The 26,127-nt window shown below is 46.8% G+C and overlaps 1 protein-coding gene across 1 annotated transcript in view; it reads right to left on the reverse strand.

Moving 5' to 3' along the window:
- Window positions 1-26,127, reverse strand: part of LOC127578169 (A disintegrin and metalloproteinase with thrombospondin motifs 20-like) — a 487,994-nt gene that overhangs the window by 65,943 nt on the left and 395,924 nt on the right. Inside the window, exon 34 of the mRNA XM_052029795.1 lies at window positions 6,351-6,518. Coding sequence (XP_051885755.1) covers window positions 6,351-6,518 — 168 coding nt within the window. The remainder of the gene's footprint in view (window positions 1-6,350; window positions 6,519-26,127) is intronic.

Raw genomic sequence — 26,127 nt, forward strand, 5'->3', positions numbered from 1 at the left:
TTCTCCCCATGTCTGCGTGGGTTTCCTCTGGGTGCTCTGGTTTCCTCTGGGTGCTCTGGTTTCCTCCCATATTCCAAAGACATATGGGTTAGGAAGTTGTGGCCATGCTATGTTGGCGCCGGAAGCGTGGCGACACTTGCGGGTTGCCCCCAGAACACTCTAAACAAAAAGGTGCATTTCACTGTCTGTTTCAAAGTACATGTGACTAATAAAGATATCTTACCTCTGAAATGTTCCTCCAGCAAAACCTGGTACCCTTGACTCATTCCCCAGATCCAGAAATCCTTGTTGGACCAGAAAATTATCCTGGACACACTTCAGAAACTCTTTCCCCTTTTTTCACTGTGGCACTATTACTATCCCGATTAATGTCAGGATAATTAATGTCCCCCCAGTACAACTTACATCTCTCTGTATCTTTCCCAGGCTGTAATGACCTGGTGAAGACACCCAGTGGTGGAACGTTCCCTCTCCTGTTCCCTGGTTCCTCCTGCTTTGACCCTCCTGCACCATCATCTCTCTCCAGCACTGTAATATTCTCTTTAACTACCCTCCTTTCTTTCTCTCCTTCCCTATTTTGCACCTACTGCCTAATACTGAGGTGCTCTTGAGCAGCCTGCAGCAATCCTCACTGACTCTGAGCCCTGGGACCTGCAATTCATGCCCAGAACAAGCTCACGGTGAGAGGTGCCAGCGAGTTGCATCCCACAGAAAACAACAGCAAAGCTGAAGAGAGGAGATGAAACAAGATGATGCGCAGACACCCACATCAGTTATCAGGTGAAGTAACCTCAATACCTCTCAGTACAGGTCAGGAGACATGGTTGGCCATAGCCAACACCAGTCTTCACCCCGATTGACATAACACCGGGGCCGCTCTCACCTCACCAATGCCGAATTGAGGCTTCTCCCAGTTTTCTGGGATTGTGCCACAGTCGTGACACTCAAATGGTCGAACAAAGGAGATTCTGATTATGACTCTCCGTACTAACAATGCATCATATTTACTCAAGCTCTGGCTCTCTGCCACCTTTCCCATTGGAGAATTAATGGAGCAATTCTCACTGTGCCCTCAATGCTACTGGTTGGAACTTACTGAAGAAAGGTTTGCCATTTATCTGCCACATCAATTAAATGTGTTGGAACTATTAGACTCTCTGGAATATAACTTCTACAACCACATTTCACTTTAAGCATTGACCATTACTCTGAAGAGTGTAACTGTTTTGAAAAAGCAGCAGGAACACTCCCAGCTCACTCATATTTGGATTACCGTGTTCTGTATGGGTTTCTGTTGATTTGGTGAAGCTGATAACTTTGCTTCTGGATGGGGCTGAGTTGACGGAGGAATGAGAAGGGAAACAAGATGAGAGTAGATGGGTGCTTGAAGGTCAACATGGACACAATGGGCCAAAGGGCCTGTTGCCATGCTGGGTGACACTATGACCTGTTGCTGCTTCAAGCTGGAAATCCCATCGTTCAAAAATGTAAACTTTATGAACATATGTATTGGAGTTAACAATCAATTGGTAGGTTGCTGTGGAAGGTTCGATCACATGGAATCCAACAAGAGGTGGCTAATTGGATACACAATGGGCTTGATGGTAGGAAGCAGATGGTGATGGTGGAAGGTCGTTTCTCGGACTGGAGGCCCGTGACTAGTGGTGCTCCCCAGGGCTCAGTGCTGGGCCCGTTGTTGTTTGTGATGATTTGGATAAGAATGTACGAGGAATGGTTAGTAAGTTTGCAGATGACACTAAAATAGGTGGTGTCATGGACAGTGAAGCTGGTTATCAGGATTTACAGAAGGATCTTGATCAGCTGGGCAAGTGGGCCAAGGAATGGCAAATGGAGTTTAATTCAGGTAAGTGTGAGGAGTTGCATTTTGGGAAGACAAATCAGGGTAGGACTTTCACAGTGAATGGTAGGGCCCTGGGGAGTGTTGTAGTACAAGTACATGGTTCTCTGAAGGTGCCCTTCATCAGTCAGGGCACTGAGTGCAGAAGTTGGGATGTTATGTTGCAGTTGTACAAGACGTTGGTGAGGCCGCATTTGGAACATTGTGTTCAGTTTTGGTCGCCCTGCTATAGGAAAGATGCCATTAAGCTGGAAAGAGTGCAGAGGAGATTTACGAGGATGTTGCCGGGACTCAAGGGACTCAGTTATGGAGAGAGGTTGAGCAGGTTGGGACTTTAGTCATTGGAGCATAGGAGACTTGAGAGGTGATATTGTAGAAGTGTATGAGATCATGAGGGGCCTAGATAGGGTGAAGGTGCACAGTCTTTTTCCCAGGATTGGGGAATCAAGAACTAGAGGGCATAGGTTTAAGGTGAGAGATTTAATAGGAACACAAGGGGCAACTTTTTCACGCAGCAGATGATTTGTATATGGAATGAACTGCCAGAGGAAGTGGTTGAGGGAGGTACATTAATGACATTCAAAAGGTACTTAGACAGGTAAATGGATAGGAAAGGGTTAGAGGTATGTGGGCCAAACACAGATAAATGGGACTAGCTTAGTTGGGAATCTTGGTCAGCATGGACCGGTTGGGCCGAAGGACCTGTTTCCTTGCTGTCTGACTCTCTGAGATGGAAGAGGCTATTCAGCCCATAAGTCTGCTCTGCCATTTACTGAGACTGTACCCTTCGCTCCTGCTTCCTGCCAACCTCTGGTAACCGTTCACCTCTGTGCTTATCAAGAATTGATCTACCTCTGCCTTAAAAATGCTGCAAGATTCTGCTTCCTATGCCCTTTGAGGATGAGAGTTCCAAAGGCTCACCACTCTGTGAGAGAAAAGCACATGTCCCATCTGCTTTGGAAAGAAATGACATTTATTGCTAAATAGAATGCTTAATTCCACATTCTTTCCACATCCAGCCTGACAAAAACCTCACGATCTTTGCACCTTATTTATTCCCTGGGTCACTGGAAGCAAGACATGGTTCTGCAGTTTGACAGTTCCTGCCATTGGAAGGAAGAAAGTGTGGAGGATGTCACCTTGGGTGAGACAAGGAGGACACAGATCTTGCCATGTCATGATTGTAAACTGCATCCTGGAATCTGACTGCAAAGGCAAAATAATGAAATGGAGAGGGAGAGCTTACCGTAATAAAATCATTAAATTACACAACAGGTGTTGATGAGGATGGTGTACATCAGCCATTCATGAGGACAGTGTACAACAGGTGCTAATGAAGACGGTGCACAACAGGCGTTGATGAGGATGGTGAACAACAGCTGTTCACGAGGACGGTATACAACAGGCATTGATGAGGTCAGTGAACAACAGGCGTTGATGAGGACAGTGTACAACAGGCATTGATGACGATGGTGTACAACAGGTGTTGATGAGGATGGTGTACAACAGGCATTGATGAGTGTACAGCTATTGATGAGGACTGTGAACAACAAGCATTGATGAGGACAGTGCACAACAGGCCTTGACGAGGATGGTGTACAACAGACATTCTCCTTGGAAAACACTGCAACCAGCATGAGCAACGGCAGACAGAACAAGACAATGTGGAAGGAGACAGACGGAGCAGCTGGGAGCCTCCGTGTGTTTGGGGGAATCTCCACCTGCTTTGCCCAGAAATTCTCCCCCCCTCCCCTCCCCCCGAAGCAGGACACAGGCCACATTCCCTGTGCGTATCCAGTGTCCAGTGATGGAGGTGACACACACACACACACCACGTTCTGATCCAGCTGCCCTCACGGACTGATGTGACTGCCATGCAAGTGACCAGTTCCCTACTTCCGCACCCAGCAATTCTCCCACGTCACAAAACTCTGGGACTTTATCTCACCTTCCCCACCCCCACCATCACTGACCATGACAAGAGGTGCTGGGACAAAGATAAATATTCTGAGCTAACTTCATAAATTGAAGCACGTAAAGTCTCATACAATTATCAACTTCCCAGCCCCCGTGCAACCTCTGACAAATCCAGAGGTGGCACTTCACAAGGCCTAGTGCAGAGTGACAGTGCCAGTGGCTGTTATGAAGCCAACAGACTAGATTCTAATGAGATAACAGATGCTACAGTCAGAGAGTCATACAACACAGAAACAGGGCCCACAGCCCACCACTTCCACACTGATCTTTTGGCCTATTCACACTAATCCCATTTGCCCACATTGGGGCGGTATCCTTCAATGCCTTCCCTATTTAAGTGTCTGTCCAACTGTCTCAAACATGGTCAATGTGTCTCATTCCACAGCCTCCTCTGGCAGCAGGTTCTGATATCAACCCCACTCTGTGTAAAAAAACTTTCCCCACAAGTTTCCCTTTTGAACTCCTTCCTCTCACCTTAAACCCATGCCAGCTTCCGTTTGGTGAGCCCACCAGGGGAAAAAGATTCTGACTGTACAGCTTTTCATAATTTTAGCGGGCACGGCAGTGTAGCGGTTAGCGTAACGCTTTACAGCACCAGCGACCCGGGTTCAATTCCCGCCGCCGTCTGTAAGGAGTTTGTACGTTCTCCCCGTGTGTCTGCGTGGGTTTCCTCCGGGTGCTCCGGTTTCCTCCCACATTCCAAAGATGTACGGGTTAGGAAGCTGTGGGTATGCTATGTTGGCGCTGGAAGTGTGACGACACTTGTGGGCTGCCCCCCAGAACACTCTACGCAAAAGATGCATTTCACTGTGTGTTTCGATGTACATGGGACTAATAAAGAAATCTTATCTTACTTCCCTTACATCATCCCTCAACCTCCTTCGCTCCAGGGAAAACAAGCCCAGCCTGTCCAATCTCCCTCCGTAACTAAAGTCCTCCAATCCAGGCAACATCCTGGGGAATCTCCTCTGCACTCTCTCCAATATAACCACATCCTTCCTACAGGGTGGTGACCAGAACCGTACACATTCCAAGTGCAGCCTAACCAGCTTTGTAAGAGAGAACAGAAGATAAAAAGTGTAAATACTACGTCAGAGACACGAGAGATTCTGCAGATTTCTCCGACTTCCGGTAACCCCTCCCCTTTGTTTTCCCTCATTCCTGTGGCCCCCTTACTCCTCCTCTTTCCCCTCCCCCACCCTCGTGACCTGCCCACCGCCTCCCTCTGGTCCCCCACCTCCTTCCCTTTATTCCATGGTCTACTTCCTCTCCTATCAGATTCCTTCTTCTTCAGCCCTTTGCCTCTTCCACTGATTGCCTCTCAGCTTCTCCCTTTCATCCCCCCTCCCCCACCCACTTACATTCACCCCCCCCCCCCCCCCCCCCCCCCCCCCCCGCCTGGACTCACCTATTACTTCTCAGCTCATGCTCCTCCCCCTCCCATTCCCCCAACCCGGCTTCTGCCCACTTCCTTTCCAGTCCCGATGAAGGGTCTCGGCCCGAAACGTTGACTGTCCAATTCCCTCCACAGATGCTGCCTGACATGCTGAGTTCCTCCAGCATTTTGTGTGAATACTATATCAGTTGGTACGTGACTTCACAAGCCTTCTATATTCCACCTTTCTGCACAATGGGCAGATTTGGGCAACATAGTGGTGCAGCTAAGTAGAGCCCACTGCTTCACACCTCGAGCGAACGGGTTCAATCCTGACCTCCGGTGCTGTGTGGAGTTTGTGTACTCTCCCTGTGACTGCGTGGGTTTCCCCCCACCCGCCCACTGCTCCAGTTTCCTCCCACATCCCAAATGAGATGCGGGGTGACAGGTTAACTGTCCATTATAAATCGCCCCAATGGATAGGTGAGCTGCAGGATTTGGGCAGAGTTGATGGGAATGTGCGGAGAATAAAGCGGGATCAATGTTCGGATTGGTGTAAGTGGGTGGTTGATGGCTGGTATGGACTCAGTGGGCCGAAGGGCCTGTTTCTGTGCTGTGATTCTCTATGACTCTATCCCAAAGATGTGCGGGTTGGTAGATCATAGGAGAACATGCTGCAGGAAAATGATTGGGGGAAAGGGATGCTGCATGTGCCAGATAGAATCGATGGGCTGGAATGGCCTCCTGTGTTGTAAAGAAATATGGCACATGGCAACATTATAAGATCTCTTTATTAGTCACATGTACATCTAAACACACATGTACATCCTTTGTGTAGAGTGTTCTGGGGGGCAGCCCGCAAGTGTCGCCACGCTTTCGGCGTCAACATAGCATGTCCATATCTTCCTAACCCATACGTCTTTGGAATGTGGGAGGAAACCGGAGCACCCGGAGGAAACCCAGGGGAGAATGTACAAATTCGTCACAGACAGCGGCCGGAGTCAAACCCGTGTCACTGGAGCTGTAATAGTGCTGGACTAACCGCTGCGCCACCATGCCTGCCCGTTAGGGAAACTGAGATGAGGGCCTGCATCAAACTGACGATTTCTCAGCAGAACAAAGAATGACAGAAGGTCCTACCTCCTTCCATGGGGTGGTCCTCCAGCTGGGGCACCGACCGGCTCGGCACCGCTTGTAAACACGTGGCTTCTTCAAATGCTCACAGTGCTTGTGGTCCACGGCCACCTGCCCTGTGTCAACGCAGCCCACTCTCCGCTGCTTGGTACCCTTCCCGCACGACACGGAGCACTGGGAACAAAGCACAGGAGTTAAGCTCGAACAACCCATTTCTCCAGGGAGGAGGTCTCACCAAGTGAAATTTCTGTTTTAAATGGTTGACTCTTTAACAAAAACTCCACAGCAGGATGATATCGAGCACACTTGTACTCTGCATCTTTGCAACGATGACACAAAGTACAGCAATACTCCATTAATCTGGCGCCCTCAGAACTTGGGTGGCAGACGGTGAGCAGATTTTCTGGACTCCTGGAGGTTACTCGAATCTCTACTTCACATTTTTGTAGATGTTGCGCAGCAGGACGAAAGATTTTCTGGTGAACCCGATAAGTTTAAAGGGAGTGTGGGCAACAGAATTTGGTAAGTTTCAAGGGAGTTTCATTAATCACCCTCGTCACATCGTCAAAAAACTCTATCAAGTTAGTAAGGCATGACTGCCCTGCACTAGGCCATGCTGACTGTCCCTAATTAGATCGTGGTTTTCCAAACACTCATAAATCCTATCCCGAGGTATCCTCTCCAGTAACTTCCCTACCACTGAGGTGAGACTCACCAGTCTACAGTTACCAGGATTATCCCCATTGGAGTGTGGGAACTGGGGTCCTGGGAACATAGCAGACATCACCTGGTGAGCCAGCTGCTGAAACATCTGGGTTTCCAAATATTTGGATCATGGATTGTTGAAGTTTATTGTATTTAGTATTGAGTTGTACATACGTATTTACTGGCTGGGAGGTTCTGGTATTTTATATTGTTAATATTGTCAACATTGTCAACTGAAAATCTATTACAGTGCATCAGTATGTGGCTGAGAAAGAGTGTGAAGGAAAAGGCTGCAACCATAGAGCAATACAGCAGGGATACAGGCCCTTCGGCCCAACCAGTCCATGCCGACCACAGTGCCCACCCAGCTAGTCCCAACTTCCTGTGTTCAGCCCATATCCCTCCAAGCCCCGCCCCTCCATGTACCTATCCAGGTGCCTCTTAAATGATACCCACTTCTTCTGGCAGCTTGTTCCATATACTCACCACCCTCTGCGTGAAAAAGTTGCCCCTCAGGTCCCTTTTAAATCTTTCCCCTCTCACCCTAAATCTATGCCCCTTGGTTTTGGACTCCCCTACCCTGGGGAAACAACTGTTACCATCCACCTTATCTACGCCTCGCATGATTTTATAAATGTTTATAAGATCACTCCTCATTCTCCTGTGTTCCAAGGAATAGAGACCTAGCCTGGCCAACCTCTCCTTGTAACTCAGGCCCTCCAGTCCTGGCAATAATCTTTTCTGCAATCTTGCGAGTTTAACCACTTTTTTCCTATAACAGGGTGACTAAAACTGTACACAGTAATCCAAGTGCAGCCTCACCAATGACTTATACAACCACAACATAATGTCCCAACTCCTATACTAAGTGCCCTGACTGATGAAGGCCAGAGTGCTAAATGCCTTTTTCACCACCCTGTCTACAGGTGATGCTGTTTTCAACGAACTATGCACTTGTAGTCTTAGGTCCCTCTGTTCCATTACACTCCCTAGTGCCCTACTATTCACAGTACAAGTCCTACGCTGATTTGACTTTCCAAAATGCATCATCTCACCCTTATCTGTATTGAAATCCATTTGCTACTCCTCGGCCCACTTCCCCAACTGATTAACATCCCCCTGTAACCTCCGATAACCTTCTTCACTATCAACAACACCTCCAACTTTCATGTCATCCGCAAACTTACTGATTAAGCCTTAGCACTTGTCTCCAAATAATTTTTATTAATATGAAATAACAAGGTCCTAACACTGACCCCTGCGTCACACCACTAGTCACCGGCCTCCATTCCGAAAAACAACCTTCAACCACCACCCTCTGCTTCCTACCTCCGAGTCAATTTTGAATCCACCTAACTAGCTCTCCCTGGATTCCATGGGATCTAACCTTCCAGACCAGCCTGCTATGAAGGACCTTGTCGAATGCCTTGCTAAAGTCCAAATAGACAACATCCGCTGCCCTACCCTCATCTACCCTTTTGGTTACCTCTTCAAAAAACCCTAAAAGGTTCACCAAGCACGACTTTCCACGCACAAAGTCATGCTGACTTCTCCTAATCATACTCTGTCTATCCAAATGCTGGTAGATCCTGTCCCTAGAATTCCCTCCAGTAACTTCCCCACCACTGACGTCAGGCTGACCAGCCTGTAGTTCCCTGGGTTGTCCTTGCTCCCCTTCTTAAACAACAGAACAACATTGGCCACCTTCCAATCTTCGGGAACTTCACCAGTGGCTAACAATGAAGCAAAAATCTCTGCAAGGGCCTCCACAATTTCTTCTCTAGCCTCCCACAAAGTCTGAGGATGCCCTTGGTCAGGTCCTGGGGACTTATTCACCTTAATGTGCCGTAAGGCTGCAAATACCTCCTCCCTGGTAAAAGTTCTCCAAAACATCACTTGTTTTCCTTATCTCTTGAGCAACCACGACTTTCTCCTCAGTAAACACAAAGGAGAAATATTCATTAAAAGTCTACCCATCTCCTGCACTCGAGACATGGGCAGTCCTGCTGACCTCGAAGAGGATCTATTCTCTCCTTTTAATATAACTATAAAACATCTTGGGATTTTCCTTAACCTTATCTGCCAGATCCATCTCATACCCTTTCTTTGCCCTCCTGATTTTCCTCTTAAGAGTATTCTTAATCTTTTTTATAGTCATCCCCGACCTCCTAAACCAAATGTATGCTTCCTTCTTTTTCTCGACCAGAGCCTCAATATCTCTTGTCAGCCAGGTTTAACAATCTCTGCCCGAAGTTTGAAGTGCATCATCCAACTGGTTATTCTTCTTAAGTCTCCCACAGACTTCATCCAATTCAATCAGTGGAAGCAGATATGATAGCAACGTTTAAGAGGCATTTACACAGACACATGAACAGGCAGGGAATGGAGGGATATGGGCCCTGTGCAGGGAGATGTGCAGTTTAAATTGGTGGCATGGTCTGCATGGACATCGTGGGTTGAAGGCCCTCTTCTTGTGCTGTGCTGTTCTATGTTCTATGTTTCTATGACTCCACATGATACCAGGAGCTGAGTTCTCTCAATATGACAGAAGTTATCCTTGCAGTATCCCAGCTGTAACCATGTAAACATAATCCAGAAGCAGCTTCTAGCCAAACCATTCCAGTACAACCTGCTCTGGTAAATACCTGACAAAGGGGGAAGTTACAGTGGCAGATCTTGCCCACAAGACACAGGGTAGATACCACCTGGCTGATTACACCAGCCCACTCTCAACCATTACCAACCCTGCTACCGAGCACCACTGGGTCACTAAGAACCTGCTCACTGGTAAATCAGTAAGTTGGTTTCGTATTGTCACACATACCGAGGTACAGTGAAAAACTTTGTTTTGTATGCCATTCATACAGATCATTTCATTACAACAGTGCATTGAGGTAGTACAAGGGAAAACAATAACAGAATAAAGTGTTGCAGTTATAGAGAAAGTGCAGTGCAGGTAGACAATAAAATGCAGGGTCATAACGAGGTAGATTGTGAGGTCAAGAGTCCATCTTATCATACAAGTTTTGTGTGACTCACTGTGGTCATAGCTCATAGTGAGATTCAGCAGGCAAGTACAACTCAGGGAGGACCTCAATCGTCTGATTGCATTTTGTCTCATTTATACTTTTTCATTCATTCATGGATGAATGACTGTTTTAAAAGGAAATTAAAAGTCACAAACAGGCTTACACCTGGAAGAGCTCCAATATAAGGGCAGTAGCTTCCTTGTCTGAACCAGTGCGGTGTTTTGGTATTGGTATTGGTTTTGGTTTATTATTGTCACATACCGAGTACAGAGGAACACTTGCATACTGTTTGTACAGATCAATTCATTACACAGTGCATTCAGCTAGTACAGAGTAAAAACAATAACAGAATACAGAGTGTCACAGCTGTAGAGGAAGTGCAGTGCAGGTGGACAATAAGGTGCAAGGTCAAACAAGGTAGATTGTGAGGTCAAGAGTCCCTCATCGTATAAGGGAACCGTTCAATAGTCTTATCACAGTGGGATAGAAACTGTCCTTGAGCCTGGTGGTATGTGCCCTCAGGCTCCTGTATCTTCTGCCTGATGGGAGAGGAGAGAACAGAGAATCACCCGGGTGGGTGGGGTCTTTGATTATGCTGGCTGCTTCACCAAGGCAGCGAGAGGTATAGACAGAGTCCATGAAGGGGAGGTCGGTTTCCGTGATATGTTGGGCTGTGTCCACAACTCTCTGCAGTTTCTTGCAGTCCCGGGCAGAGCAGTTGCCATACCAACCCATGACACATCCGGATAGGATGCTTTCTATGGTGCATTGATAAAAGTTGGTGAGTGTCAAAGGGGAAATGCCAAATTGCTTTAGCCTCCTGAAGAAGTAGAGATGCTGGTGAGCTTTCTTGGCCGTGGCATCTACATGGTTGGACCAGGACAGGCTATTGGTGATGTTCACTCCCAGGAACTTGAAGCTCTCAACCCTCTCAACCTCAGCACCATTGATGTAGACAGGTGCATGTGCACCACCCCCTTTCCTGAAAGTCTATAATTTGATGGCTTTTGAAATTCCAGACTTATTTAAATTGGAATAAAGGAGAAGGTGATCTTAGTGAAACAAATAAGATCCTGATGGGGCATGTCAGGGTAGATGTCAAGGTGTGTCCACCAGTGAGAGATTGGAAGATTAGGGGGCAGTCATTTAACATATAGATGTATGGGAATTTCTTGCAGAGAGTGGTGAATCTCTCCAACCCTTTACCCCAGAAGGTTGCAAGGTCACTGGGGTGTTTAAAGAAATAAATAATGTTTTTGAAAGATTGGAGAATCACAGATGAAGATATGAGATCTGGGGCAGATCAGCCATGATCATATTGAATGGCAGGGCAGGCTTGAGGTGCTGAGTGGTCCACTCCTGCTCCTGTTTTCTTGTGTTGCTAATGAACCAAATTTAAATTTCCCAACCGCTGTTGTAGGTTTGAAGTCGGCTTCTGTTAGTCCAGACCTCTGGATTGATAGTGCAGTGACATGACCACTTTGAGAGTGCTTTCAATCGTGACCGTGATGCATGATTCATACCTGACTGATTCTACAGTCAGTAGACATTGCTGGATCACTCTGCTGCTGACAGATCCATTGTTCTGCTAATAATCTGCAAACAATGTCCTTGGAATCCGTTACGTGAGACATGTCCAACAATCCAAAAGAACAGCAGTCGCACTAACCATTAATTTGTGAAATATTTACTTTTACGTTTTGTTTTCCAGTTTGGCACCTATTATCATCCCTTTCAATATGCAGCTGGCAATTGTTTACAGTGTGTGAGAAACCTTCCAATTATGCTGCATGAAGCAGATTATTATGTTCATTGACACATTGCACAAATGGGCAGGCCCTCTTCTCTTGAAGAGATGGCAGTGTGGGATCCTCACACTGTGGCCATAGCACTCCTGCTTCTGAGTCAGGGAAGGATGGGGTTAAGCCCTACTTTGGAAAATGCAGCCGGCACAGTGTGGCTGTGAGGGACTGCTTCATGTTTGGAAGAACCATCTTTCAGATGCGCCAACAGACCAAGTCCTAGTTGCTCTCACAAGTGAGCGTAAAAGATTCCATGAAAATATTTTGAAGAAAAACCTCTCCCTGGTGTGATGGCCAATATTTACTCCTGGTTGATACAGTAAAAATGAACGTCTCGATCATTATCTCATGCCTGTTTGTGGGACTTTCTATGTTATAATATTAACTATGTTTCAAAACTATTTAACTGACTGATGTGCATTTTAACTGTCTTGTGTAACTGACAAATGTGCATTGTGATACCCTGAGGTCAAAAGGTGCTAAAGCAAGTTTTCTTTACTGAAAATCACTAAAGGCTAGTCATTGTTGATTTTAACGATCCCACAATATTATTTCAATAAAAGTAATTTTGGGATTCTGAACAAGACTTAAACAAAAGGTGAGTGCCATGTATCCTCAGATCACAACATGGCCATACTTGTGAAGTACTTTAAAGGCAAGTCCTAAAGCGCTTTGGGGATGATCCGGGGCCGAGAAAGAAACTTTGTAAATGGAAATGTCTTTCCATTTCCAGCTTTGCACATGGTTTGAAAAGATCTCATAGGGATTTGTTCTTTGCTGTGTGGTGAATGAGTTACACTAATCTTCACAGATGTGTGTTGCCTCTCTACAGTAAGCAGTGAAAGGGATAGTTCAGTTCTCTGCATAGTTACAAATGGAGGCTTGGTGTTCATTCCATTGCAGATTTTGTAAGTGAGAATATAATACGGCCGTTGTAACTCACTGCGTGGGGGACAGATGGAAGCTGGAAAAGAACACTTTCATTGCCATTCACATGTGCCAGATTGAAAATAATCAGCATCTGAGTCCAAGGGGATGATGGAGGCTAATGTGGCTCAAAGGTATCATGTTCGCAGGCAGAGCTAACAAGTCATCACATTAGGGAGTCTGTGGGGATCTCATTTTGCCCCAGTGAAGGCTAAAAGCAGGAACCGAGAGGAAAATCACACAGATATCTTTTTGTAAAAAAACAAAGACTATTTTGATCATTTTAAATAGAAATCAATTAATTCACAAAGTAATTCAATGATCCATATTACATAAATATAGAAAATTGAGTGTGCTGCAATGAATTGTTATAGAAATATAACATACCCATTATTGGGAGTAAGGCAAAAGAATGCACACACACAGTTGAATATGGCACTTATATTGGGAATTCCAAAAGCATGTGGGAATCATCCTTTCACACATTATACTTAACTCAAACATATCTAAAGGTGATGAGCAAGATGACAGATGTCCAGATTTTTCTCAAATAGAATTTTCTCATCAGCACCGTACGAAGATTAATTTAAATAAGTCTGGCAACATTTCCCTTGCCGCCTACTTAAATATAAGTTTGGAAAATGTCAATGGATGTGAAAGCTTCTTAGCTGGTGCCATGGTGTTATTGTGAGTTTGAACTGGTGCAATCTGCTGCAAGACTTGATTACTAGTGTTGAATCCAAAGTTCTGGAAGAAAATTCTGCTCAAAGCTGGGATCAAACCACGTACGTGCGGAAAAACCACAAGGCCCAATGATTAGGTTAACAGCATCAAAGCCCAAGCATTTGTCACATCTGAGCTCAATTTGCTTTTGATGAAATGCTGCAAAAATTTAATATTCAGATCAAACTATACATTGTGCATTATTTGTTTAACAAACCTCTGATTTTTATAAAGCATTTTTCGTGGAATTTTTCAAGTTGAAGCTTAAGTTTTGAATAGCTTGTTTGAATACAACTGCTTTGTCACAAGCATTTTGCAGATCATAAAATCTGTTTTGAAATACTATAAACATACAGACTGTATATTAACTTCAAAATAAGTAATCACACTGTAAGGATGTTAATTATGGAGGGATGGGGAGGCAAAAAGTTTTGAAGTATCCGTGACAAAGTTCCAACCACATCCTGTGTCAGTTGATCACTACCACTCAGTGGTGTCTCAGAATGATGGGTCTGCTCCTTTGCAAAAGGTTTCAATAGATTCCTAATTCTTGTCATTAAAGGAAGAAATACCATATCTCGGGAAGCTTTGGCATCTCCCTAGCTTTTTTGAGTCATGTTGTGTCAACAGGAAACACTGGAATGCATCTCACTGAAACACTTTGTTTGCAAACACAGTACTTCAGTTGGCTGTGCTGTACTTGCGCCCTGAAACCTCCATAAACACAGTAATTACACAGGCATTTCAAAGACAGGGTAAGCTGTCAGCAGACTTGGAGTTCAAAGCATTCTGAGAAAATTTGAGCTTGAATTGCCCACAATCTCAGTGTCTGCTCAATCATAATGAGTGTTTTGGTTTGAAGAGCTTTTATATACTTTGAAGATAGTACACTGCAGAAGAAAACCCTAAATGCATAAGGAAGTGATTTCTTATCTCAGCAAATTGGTCTTCAGTCCAGATAACCATGCCTCCTGGATTACGTCAGCAACCACCCAGCATTTGTTACATAACAGTGGTATATCACATCCATATGGAAACACACTGCTCCTTTCCGCAAAAAGTTCATCCACTGGGAATGAGTTAATCAAAGTTGTTAATCCTTCCAGGGAAAGAACAGAGCAGCAACCAAAGCACTCCCTTTCTCTCTCTCTCCCTCTCTCTCTCTACCTCTCTCTCTGTCTCTTTCTCCCCTGTCTCTCTCTCTGTCTCTTTCACCCCTGTCTCTCTCTCTGTCTCTTTCTCCCCTCTGTCTCTTTCTCCCCTCTCTCTTTTTCCCTCTCTCTCTCTTTCTCCCTCTCTTTCTTCTCTCTCTGTCTCTTTCTCCCTGTCTTTCTCCCCCTCTCTCTCCCCTCTCTCTTGCTCTCTCTCTCACACACACACACACACACACACACACACACACACACACACACACACACACACACACACACACACACACACACACACACACACACACACACTCTTTCACTGTATTCCTCTCTCTCTGATGTACTTATAGCATCAAGAGACCAGTCAAAGAGCTTTTAAGTTTGGCTTCACCCTGTGAACTGTTCCATGCATCGCCACAAGAAAACAACATCAGGTAGGTTCAAGCTTCTGTGTTGATTTTCTGGATTCTGATATTAAATTTAAGATTCTGTGTTTATGAACAATGAGCAGAAAGAAACCAGTGATACAGCTTTCTGTTCCCTAACATTTAGCTGAAAGTAATTGCACATTTTTTTCCAATCTGGAAATCACTGTGAGTTTCAAATGCTCTGACAAATGGCGCTGTATGTTGAATTCTCCTAGAAAATGGGATATTGCATGAATATCGTTCATGGCAGTAATCACGCTTTGACCGTAATGAATTGGACGGAAAGTAACGTTTGATAGAATTTCACTAACAACCAAGCACTGGGTTTCAGCTGGAACACCAGCAGAATATACAGCAAGAGAAACACACACGTCAAACTTTGTTCTCAGGAGTTCAGAAAAGATAAATTTACTCTGATCTCCACTTTGCAAATGTTTCTCGCAATTTCCCCTTTTCAAATGTCCTTAGCTTTTGAAGCTCAACAGATATACCTGGACAGCCACAATGCGCCATGTTGGAAGACAGGCCATCATGAACTGCCTGAACTTAAAACTCAAGCAGTTTGTGATTATCTCTACTCAGATCCGGTTACATTCTTAAATCATTTTCAGGTAATCATTATTATATGTTTGCTATTTCGTTTTCTGTATTGGAGCAATCTTTCCAGCATGTGGTGGTTGGTTGGAGTAGCGTAAAAATAGAGCCCAGGTGCTTACTGGCAGGCATGGTAGAGGGCAGGCACGGTAAGTGTAGCAGTTAGTATAACGCTTTACAGCACCAGCGACCCGGGTTCAAATCCGGCTGCTGTTGGTACGTTCTCCCCGTCTCTGCGTGGGTTTCCTCCGGGTGCTCCAGTTTCCTCCCACATTCCAAAGACGTCCAGGTTAGGAAGTTGTAGGCCATGCTATGTTGGCGCTGGATGTGTGGTGACACCTGCGGGCTGCCCTCAGAACACTCTACGCTAAAGGCGCCTTTCACTGTGTGTTTCGAGGTACATGTGATATCTCATCTTATCTTACTGCAATTGTGGCAAAATAGCAGAAGGATAAACATTGCACACGATGGGACCTTTGACAAACTTCTCACCTCATTGATTTATAATGTTCTTAAGCCAAGTGGAATTTAATCTGATTATATTGAAGTTACTCTAAGATTAGAGCCATAGGTACACAGAGGCAGCACAGAAACAGGCCTTTTGGCGCACCAACCATGCCAAGCATCAAGCAGCCATCTTACACCAATCCCGCACTGACACCGTTTCACTCTCCCTGCGTTTCCCTCAGCTCGCCCGGATCCTCCTGCTCACCCGCACACTGGGGACAATTTACAGCGGCCGATCAACCTACCAACCAGCACGTCATTGGGATGCGGGAGGAAAACGGGGAGCCTGGAGGCAACCCAGGCAGTCACCGGGAGGACATGCAAACTCCACACAGACAGCACCTGAGGTCGGGATTGAACCCGGGTCTCTGGAGTTGTGAGGCAGCGGCTCTACCCAGTTACAGGAATCAGAAAGTAGTATTAGGACATAACAAGACTCTTGACAAAATCTTAAACACACAGACTGATTTCTTACATTAGTTACACTGTAGCTAATTTTACCAGCATGAACAAAAATACAAGAGGCAAAATAAGATATCTTTACTAGTCGCATGTACATCAAAACACACAGTGAAATGCATCTTTTTCGTAGAGTCTTCTGGGGGGTAGCCCGCAAGCGTCGCCACACTTCTGGCACCAACATAGCATGCCCACAACTTCCTAACCCGTACGTCTTTGGAATGTGGGAGGAAACTGGAGCACCCGGAGGAAACCCACGCAGACACACGGGGAGAACGTACAAACTCTTTATAGTGTGTACATAGTGAGACATAATGTACAAATAGAATTGCTGACAGCATGCACTTCCTGCAAACACTTAGCCTTTACATTTGCCGATAATATTCAAACTATTATAAAATGGAGTATCCCCCAATCCCCGGTACGCAGTGCCTGGGAGATGTGTTCACACACAGATGGGAGTCATTCGCTGACAGTACTTTCACTCTAGAAACCTAAACTGTTCAGGCTTCACTATCAGAGTTGTGAGATCACCATTCACAATTACATTTTTGCCCAGTAATCACAACTGGCCCCAAAATAATCTCAAATGTTTGACTTAATGAATCAGATAATCTCAGTCTGTTATAGTTTAGGGTCAGGCAGCTCAGGAATTTAATGTTAACATTTCCCAAGACCTGCTTAATGTTGTAATCTACTTTGTAATATTGGACCAAAGGCACTTATTCAAAAGCCAGCATTGACAACTGCTACACTCAGCAGCTGGCGCTGAGGGGAGGTGTGTGAGGTGGTGTTGTAGGGGGTGGTGTGTTGGCTCTGTGCCCCTGGATGACGGCTCCATCCACGGTTATTGCTCGGTATTCCCGCTGAGGCGTGGCAGGAGCGGGACTGAGCTTGCTGTGATGTCTGCCATAGTTAATTAATCTGGTGTATAGGTTGGGGCATGAAGTAGGCAATCTGCACACTGGGTGTGAACTGCCACGTGTACGTGACACCTGACATCTCCTTCCTGAAGTGAGAGTCAGCGGGTGTGAAGGAGGGAGAGGTTCCTCAGTGCAACAGGTTTGGCTCCGAACCAAAAGATGTCACAGGCTTTCGCCTCATTTCAAGGTTGATGAGGGTCCCACAAGCAGTTGGGAACCCAAGAGGGAGGCCAGCTGTGGCAGGAACACAGCGGATGCCCTGAACTACCGTTATCTCTATTCTGAGAGTCCTCCTGAGGAAATGTCATGATCAAATTCACACAGGGGACAGAGTGCTGTGATGTATTTATCAGAGGACAGTGATGTAGTGATGTGGTGATCAGGGGACAGTGACGTGATCAGGGGACAGTGACGTGATCAGGGGACAGTGACGTGATCAGGCGACAGTGATGTGATCAGGCGACAGTGATGTGATCAGGGGACAGTGATGTGATTAGGGGACGGTGATGAGATTAGGGGACGGTGATGTGGTGATCAGGGGACAGTGATGTGGTGATCAGGGGACAGTGATGTGATTAGGGGACGGTGATGTGATCAGGAGACAGTGATGTGATCAGGGGACAGTGATGTGGTGATCAGGGGACAATGATGTGAAGATCAGGGTGGCTTCACCACAGGTCCAGAGGTTTCCATACACCATTTGCACATTGAATGTCCGGAACAACCACGTGCCACTCAGTGGTTTAGATTCCCTAGGCCGGTTCAAAACTAGGCAGCTTCACTAATAACTAATAAATAAATATCTTATCTTATATCTAATTGTTCATCTCTGAACAAAGGAACCTCCCCTACAGATCACTGCCAGTGAATCACTCTCACCTGTGTGTGAACGCCTCTCACCTCCTCTTCTCTAAGTTGTTTCCTTTTGATCACAACTCTCCAACCAGGGAGGAAACCTCCAGTTCACTCTCTGAAGGTTCTCTGAAACTCTGTTCAAATTCCATAGTTAGTCTTCTGAGCAGAAATCCTCATCTCTTTTTAATAGTGGAGACACAGGAGGCGGCAGATACCGGAATCTGGAGCAACGAACAATCTGCTGGAGGAACTCAGTGGGTGGAGCAGCATCTGTGGGGGGAAAGGAAATGTCGACAATTCTTTCCCCCCACCCCCAACAGATGCTGCTCGACCCGCTGAGTTCCTCCAGCAGATTGTTCATTGCACTTTTTAATAATTTTTGGCCCAAACCTTGCTGAAAGCAGCTGACCATTAATATAAGTTTTCTTTATCAGTCACATGTACATCGAAACACACAGTGAAATGCATCTTTTTGTGTAGAGTGTTCTGGGGGGCAGCCCGCAAGTGTCGCCATGCTTCTGGCGCCAACATAGCATGCCCACAACTTCCTAACCCGTACGTCTTTGGAATGTGGGAGGAAACCGGAGCACCCGAAGGAAACCCATGCAGTCGCAGGGAGAATGTACAACCTCCTCACAGACAGTGGCAGGAATTGAACATGGTCACTGGCACTGTAATAGTGTTAAGTTAAACGCTACACTACCGTGCCTGCCTTTACGTGCTCACAGTCTGAGGGCAGCCCAGTGGCTGAAACCCAAGATATCACTGTACCATATCAGTCCATGGATAGTACAGTCCCATTCATCCCTGTCATATATTGTCTCACACTTTTAAACTGCGTTTACCACTGGAAAGCAAAACGCTGCATGATTGCACTGTTGTCAGTTTTCAAGGGAGTGCACACGATACCGCCGAGAAAGCTCACCAGCGCCTCTACTTCCTCAGGAGGCTAAAGAAATTTGGTATGTCCCCTTTGACCCTCACCAATCTTTATCGATGCACCATAGAAAGCATCCTGTCTGATGCATCACGGCTTGGTACAGCAACTACTCTGCCCGGGACCGCAAGAAACTGCAGAGAGTTGTGGACACAGCCCAGTGCATCACGGAAACCAGCCTCCCCTCCATGGACTCTGTCTATACCTCTCGCTGCCTTGGTGAAGCAGCCAGCATAATCAAAGACCCCACCCACCTGGGTCATTCTCTCTTCTCTCCTCTCCCATCAGGTAGAAGATACAGGAGCCTGAGGGCACATACCACCAGGCTCAAGGACAGCTTCTGTGCCACGGTGATAAGACTATTGAACAGTTCCCTTATACGATGAGATGGACTCTTAACCTCACGATCTACCTTGTTGTGACCTTGCACCTTATGGCACCGCACTTTCTCTGTAGCTGTGACACTTTACTCTGTACTGTTATTGTTTTTACCTGTATTACCTCAATGCACTCTGTACTAACTCAATGTATGTGTAATGAACGGTATGCAAGACAAGTTTTTCACTGTACCTCAGTACATGTGACAATAATAAACCAATACCAATACGATGCTGGTGTCATCAGCATTGACACAGGGTGAAGCAGGATCCAGCACTGACCAATAGGGCACACCAGCAGCTCTTTCCCACTTGTGGGCTGCCCCCCAGAACACTCTACGCAAAAGATGCATTTCACTGTGAATTTCAGTGTACATGTCACTAATAAAGGAATCCTATCTTATTATCCATGACACTGCTGACGTGCGCCTTGTAGGCTGTGGAAAGGTCTAGTGATGTCAGAAGGCAAGTCAGTCACTGAAGGATAACTAGCCTCTGACTTGCTCTTCGAGCTGTGGTCTGTCTGTGTCTGGTGATACCACCCCCCCCCACCCCCACCCCGGGACATCGATGGTGATGGGAATCCCACCGAATGTCAAGGGCAGGCAGTGAGGCTCTCTGCAGCTGGAATTGTGGTACCTGAGTGACTTCCTCTTCTTGCTGTTCCCCTCCTCTTCTCCCTCTCCAGCTGCTTGCTGTCTGGCTGGTGTCTGCAGGTCAGCCATGTGGCTGTGCAAAGCAGACTGACCCTAATCCTGAGGACCCTCTGTGAGTGGCTCACGGATTGGAGTGCATGCCGGGGCTCTGCGCTGTCATAGTGAGTGAGGCAGTGTGGATTGATCGGTGGGGTCAGGAACCGTGTGGTCTGTAGGCAGCCTGTCACAGGGTAACCACCCTTTGGTTCATCATGGTGGCTGGAGAGCATGTGGCACAACAAACAGCAGGGTGAGGAGGCATCGTGTCTCCTGCAGGATGTCCGACATTAACCTGAGACACAAGAAGTTCTGCAGATGCTGGATGTATCTGGAGCAACACACAGAAAGTGCTGGAGGAACCCAGCAGGTCAGGCAGCATCCGTGGGGGGAAATAAACAGTCAACGTTTCGGGCTGAGACCCTTCACCAGGACTGGAAATGAAGAGGGCAGAAGCCGGAATAAGAAGGTGGGGGATGGGGAGGAGCACACGCAGGCAGGGGATAGGTGAGTCCAGGTGAGAGGGGGAAGGTAGGTGGGTGGGGGATAGGGGAGATGTAAGAAGCTGGAAGGTGATAGGTCGAGGAGGCAAAGAGCTGAAGAAGAAGGAATCCGATAGGAGAGGCCAGTGGACCATGGAATAAAGGATGGGGGAGGGGAGGAGAGGAGACGGGCAGGTCATCGAGACAGGGGAAAGGAGCCACGGGAATAAGGGAAGACAAAGGAGTGGGGGGGGGGAAGAAAAAGGAGGGGTGGGGTTACCGGAAGTTGGAGAAATCGATGTTGAGGTCATCTGGTTGGAGACTCCCAAGGCAGAATATGAGGTGTTGTTCCTCCAACCTGCACCCGGCCTCAACGTGGCAGTAAAGGAGGCCGTGGATGGACATGTTAGTATGGGAGTGGGATGTGGAATTGAAGTAGGTGGCCACCGGGAGGTCCTGGCTGTTGCAGCAGACGGAGCAAGGTTGCTTGACGTGACATTGTGACACTGTGTATTGCTGACATCCACCTGTATGCTTCTCCGTGTGTCGGTGTAGACTAGTTGGCACCGTGAGGTAAGATGCCAGCTGAAGGATACAGCAGCACTACCCAGTCTGCGCCAAACCTTGGGGAAGGCCACAGTCCCCCCCCGAGACTGGTCACCGGCTCCTCCTTGGCAGGAAGCAACCAGGTGTGTTCAACTCCCTTGGACAGAACTGGTTCTGACTTAGCTGAGTCAATAAGTGTTTGGAGCTTCAGGTTATTTCCCTTCCTTGCTAGGAAGAAGGTCCAACATCTGTTCCCACCCCCACCACTAACACTGATGAAGTGGTCCATGGTTGAAGTAGTAGCCGGGACATGTTGCCCGCCTCAATGAGCTATCCTCCCTGAAGCACTCATCAGGACCAAGCTGCCAGTGGTCGAACTGACAGGGGCCCTTCCCGCTAACCAGCACGTGCAGGGTGAACACCTGCCATCGGCTTGGTGCTGGGCTCCGGATCGGCACATCAACGTTACCTTCTGCTGCCCACTCTGCGACCGTCAGTGTCACCAGGTGTGCCCAGTGTTGTAAGTAGTCACAGGGGCTCAGTCTTCACCTTGGGAACAGTCGGGTGATCTTTTTCACCATCTTATTGACTTATTCACCATCTTATTGGCTCCTTTCCTTATCTTCAGTCCTGACAAAGGGTCCTGACCTGAAACGTTGACCGCCTGCTTTTCTCCACGGTTGCTGCCTGGCCTGCTGAGTTCCTCCAGCATCATAGTGTTCTTCATCTACATTCCAGCATCTGCAGTCCTTTGTTTCTCCAGCTTATTGACTTATCCTGGTACCTTCAAGCATCTATGGACGCACACTCCCAAGTTACTCCCCACCACTCATTATCTTACTATTTACTCTGTATTCTCTTCCATTTCTGGCACCTCCCCAAATGCATCATCTCACTCTTCTAGCCTGAAAGCACATACCACCAAGCTCAAGGACAGCTTCTATCCCGCTGTTATAAGACGATAAGATGGATTCTTGACCTCACAATCTACCTCGCTGTGGCCTTGCACCATATTGTCTGCCTGCACTGCACTTTCTCTGTAGCTGCCACAATCTATCCTGCACTCTTATTGCTTTTCCCTTGTACTACCACGAAGTACTGATGCGATGAGAAGATCTGTGTGGATGGCATGCAGAACAAAGTTCTTCACTGTACCTCAGGTACATGTGACAATAATAAACCAGTCTACCCCTTGACCAGGCTGGGCTTGCAGTCTAAAGATTTCCTCAGTGGAGTCTATCAAGTTGCAGCACGTCAAAGCAAAATGCTAGACTTCAGGGAGAAGAAACATCAGTCACTGTGACGTCTCTCCCTTAACAACCAAGCACGGCTCAATTTCAGAGAGCAGCAGCAACATTAGACAACACAAAAGACAATCGTAATGTTATTTTAACCTTGTGCCCCCATTGTCTCCAACTGAAGGGTAGCATAGAAGAAGGAAGACTGTGGAACAGTATAAAATCAGGTCAAATTGTCAGACATTCTGAGCAAACTTACACGTCCTTTTCTCATTTATGATCTTACTTAAAAAGAACCAGAGGAGTTTTGACTAGTATCCAATCCATAGTAACTCAGTGATTGACTAGTAGGAAGTTGAAGCCTAGAAGAGGCCATGTTCTGCAATCTCTAAATCAGTCTGTGACGTTTAGAACCACATTCATCCAGTCAGATAACAGTCTCAACTACTGCACTGAAGACACAACAAAGGTAGTTAATGGCCTTTGGAGAGTGGGGCTCAGAGAAGGCAACAAAGAGTCAGAGAGGGTGAACATGAGACTCGTGTATAAATACCTCAAACAGCACAGGGAATGAGGTGAGAGTATTTGAAGGAACACTTCCTCAACTGGATCCAATACACAAGCAGGCTGTTATTCCCTTTATTGGCATAAAACATCTTAAATATTCTCTTGTTCACCAAAAATCTATCTCCTCCGCTCTGTCGAGTGATTCCATATCTTCCCCTGAAAAGGAACAATATCATCAAAGGCAACCCATTTTCTTTCACAAGCCTTGTTTATTCCTCTAATCCATGCATTTAGAAAAGCCCAGCCCCAATTGTTCTACGTTGTAGGAGGGCACTCGACTTGCAGACAAGTGAACATATTCTGCACTGTATTCTGCTTATCAGATTAACGTTTTGCTTACTACGTGGGGTCAATATTATCCAGTAGGGCACCAGATAATCAGTGCACATCTCCACACAGAGGGGATGAACATACCTGAGGAGGTCAAGTTCTCATCTTCATCCATTACCACAGTGGTAAAGGATTTCCATGCAATATTGTCATGCCAAATCTGGTGAAGAGGAACCTTTATTAATGCATTTTAAGTAATTGCCTGACTTGACATGAAACCCACTGCATCGTTTATCCCAATTGTCAAGAGGCACAGGGTGGTGAGATTTCTGCTGCAGGCACACAAAGAATCTGGTGAAAAGGATATAATGCTGCCTCTCCCTTGCTGTGGGGAATTGGTTGTTTCATAATGACATGAAACTCCTTTCTTCCACAGAACACTCAATGGACTCTTGCCCTGTCAAACTGTGAATGTTTTATTTTTGCTCCTGGAAAAAAAATCTCCATCTTCTACTTTTCATCCTAAAAACAGAGGCGATCAAGTGTTTTTTTCAACAATGCTCTTCTGTAGCAGCTGATCCATGTTTCTGGACAACACTTCAGTGAATTCTTCAGAGCCCTCAAACCCTAGGCAACGTGCTCCAACGCAACGACAATGCTTTTCCAACATAAATAATCAGTTTGTCTTCGTTTTGATGGACTATTTCAAACTAAACATTTTTCTTCACAAGCACTTTGTTTTATGCACCAGGAGTCCGTGGGTAGGGGAGGAGCTTGCTTCTAACCCTTCACCACTCCTCTAATGTCCCCACGAAACCTGTTTCCCCCTCACTGAACTCCCAGTAGCTTCACATGGAAAGGATAATCTGTGTCTTCAATTGTTTAGCACGGAATTGTTATCCGTGAAACCAGGGGCAATAAAAATAAAACAGTTTCCACGGTGAATAGCTACTAACACTTGCATGAGAAGAACAATTATTTGAGCAAGATAATGGAACATCCCAACATGAATTAATATCTTTAGGGGGTAATGGATAAAAAGAGTGATTTTGAATTAAATCAAACTGTTTTCTTTTCAATCAGATATAATGCCAGAGGATTAATTTACTTGTGAACACAGGTGACCAACACACTTAGTACAAAACCTGTTTATAAATACTGAGTTATTCCAGAAACAAAATGGGGTCTGCTGTCTGTTACGCTCTGGAGCAACAAACAATCTGCTGGAGTAACTCCTAGGGTTAGGGAGCATCGGTGGAGGTAAGGGGATGGTTGACGTTTTAGGTCGACACCCTGCATCAGGCCTGAGAGGGTAGTGGGAAGAGAGCCAGGGTATAGAGGTGAGAGGGAGGGGTGAGACAGGGGTTGGTAGCTGATAGGTGGAAGCAGATGAGAGTGGGTGGATGGGCAGATGGGCAGGTGGGGGAGGGGACAGGGAAGGTGAACCAAGGGGGAAGAAGCCCAGGTGGACAGGTGTGTGGGGCAATGGGCAGTGGGGGCAGGATGGGAGAGGGTAACAAGTCTAGGTGACAAGGGCGGTAGGGGTAGGAAAGGTGAATGGGGGGGGGGGGGAGAGAGAGAGCAACAAACAATCTGCTGGAGGAACTCAGCAGGCCGAGCAGCATCTGTGGGGGGAGGGGAATCGTCGATGTTTTGGGTCGAGACCCTGCATCGGGACGGAGAGTGGAGAGGGAAGGCGGTCGGTGTAAAGAGTGGAAGGGGAGTGGGTGAGACAGGGGTGCGAGGGGAGTGGTGGACTGAGGAGGGGTGTGAGATGACGGGCACGTGGTGCCAGGTAGGGGAGGTGGAGCTGGGAGACAGTAGCAGGTGAATGGGAGACGGAGGCAGAGAGAGAGAGAGAGAGAGAGAGAGAGAGGGAGAGGGAGAAAGAGGGGATAAAGGGGAAACAACAGATGGGGCGAGGTGAAGTGAGGGGAGGAGAGGGTGAAGGTGGGAGATGGCTGCTGGAGGGAGGTAAACAGAAACACGAAGGTCCACCAGTGCTGGACTCTGATCAGTACAGGAGGTGAGAATGGGAACCGTTAGAGGAGAAGGGAGCGGCGAACAACAGTTGGAACTAGATGGAGGGGTGTGGGGGGTATGGGAAAGGGGATAAAAATGGGAGGACCAGAGGATCAGAAGGGGGGGAGTGGGGAAGGGAAGGGGGAGAAAAGGGGAGGGGGTTACCTAAAATTGGAAAACTCAATATTCATGCCACTGGGTTGTACACTACCCAGGGGGAATATAAGGTGTTGCCCAGTTTGCGTTGGGCTTCATCCTGGCAATAGAGAAGGCCGAGGGATAGAGACCCAGGGTGGAGCGGTAAACACAGGGGTGGGGGGGGAGTGGGTTACCTGACACTGGGAAATTCAAAGCTGAGACATTGAGTAGTAGGCTACTCCAGTGGACTATGAAGTGTTGCTCTTCTAGTTTGGGTCCGGCCCCATAGCAGTGGAGGAGGCCGAGAACAGACGGGTCAGTGCGGGAATGGGAACGGGAGTGGGATGCCTGTTATATTTGCCCAGGGTGCTAACCTCACTCCCTCTCTGAGATGTACTCCGAGGCAACATTATG

Source organism: Pristis pectinata, chromosome 15 (genome assembly GCF_009764475.1).
Source record: "Pristis pectinata isolate sPriPec2 chromosome 15, sPriPec2.1.pri, whole genome shotgun sequence".
Lineage (NCBI taxonomy): Eukaryota > Metazoa > Chordata > Chondrichthyes > Rhinopristiformes > Pristidae > Pristis > Pristis pectinata.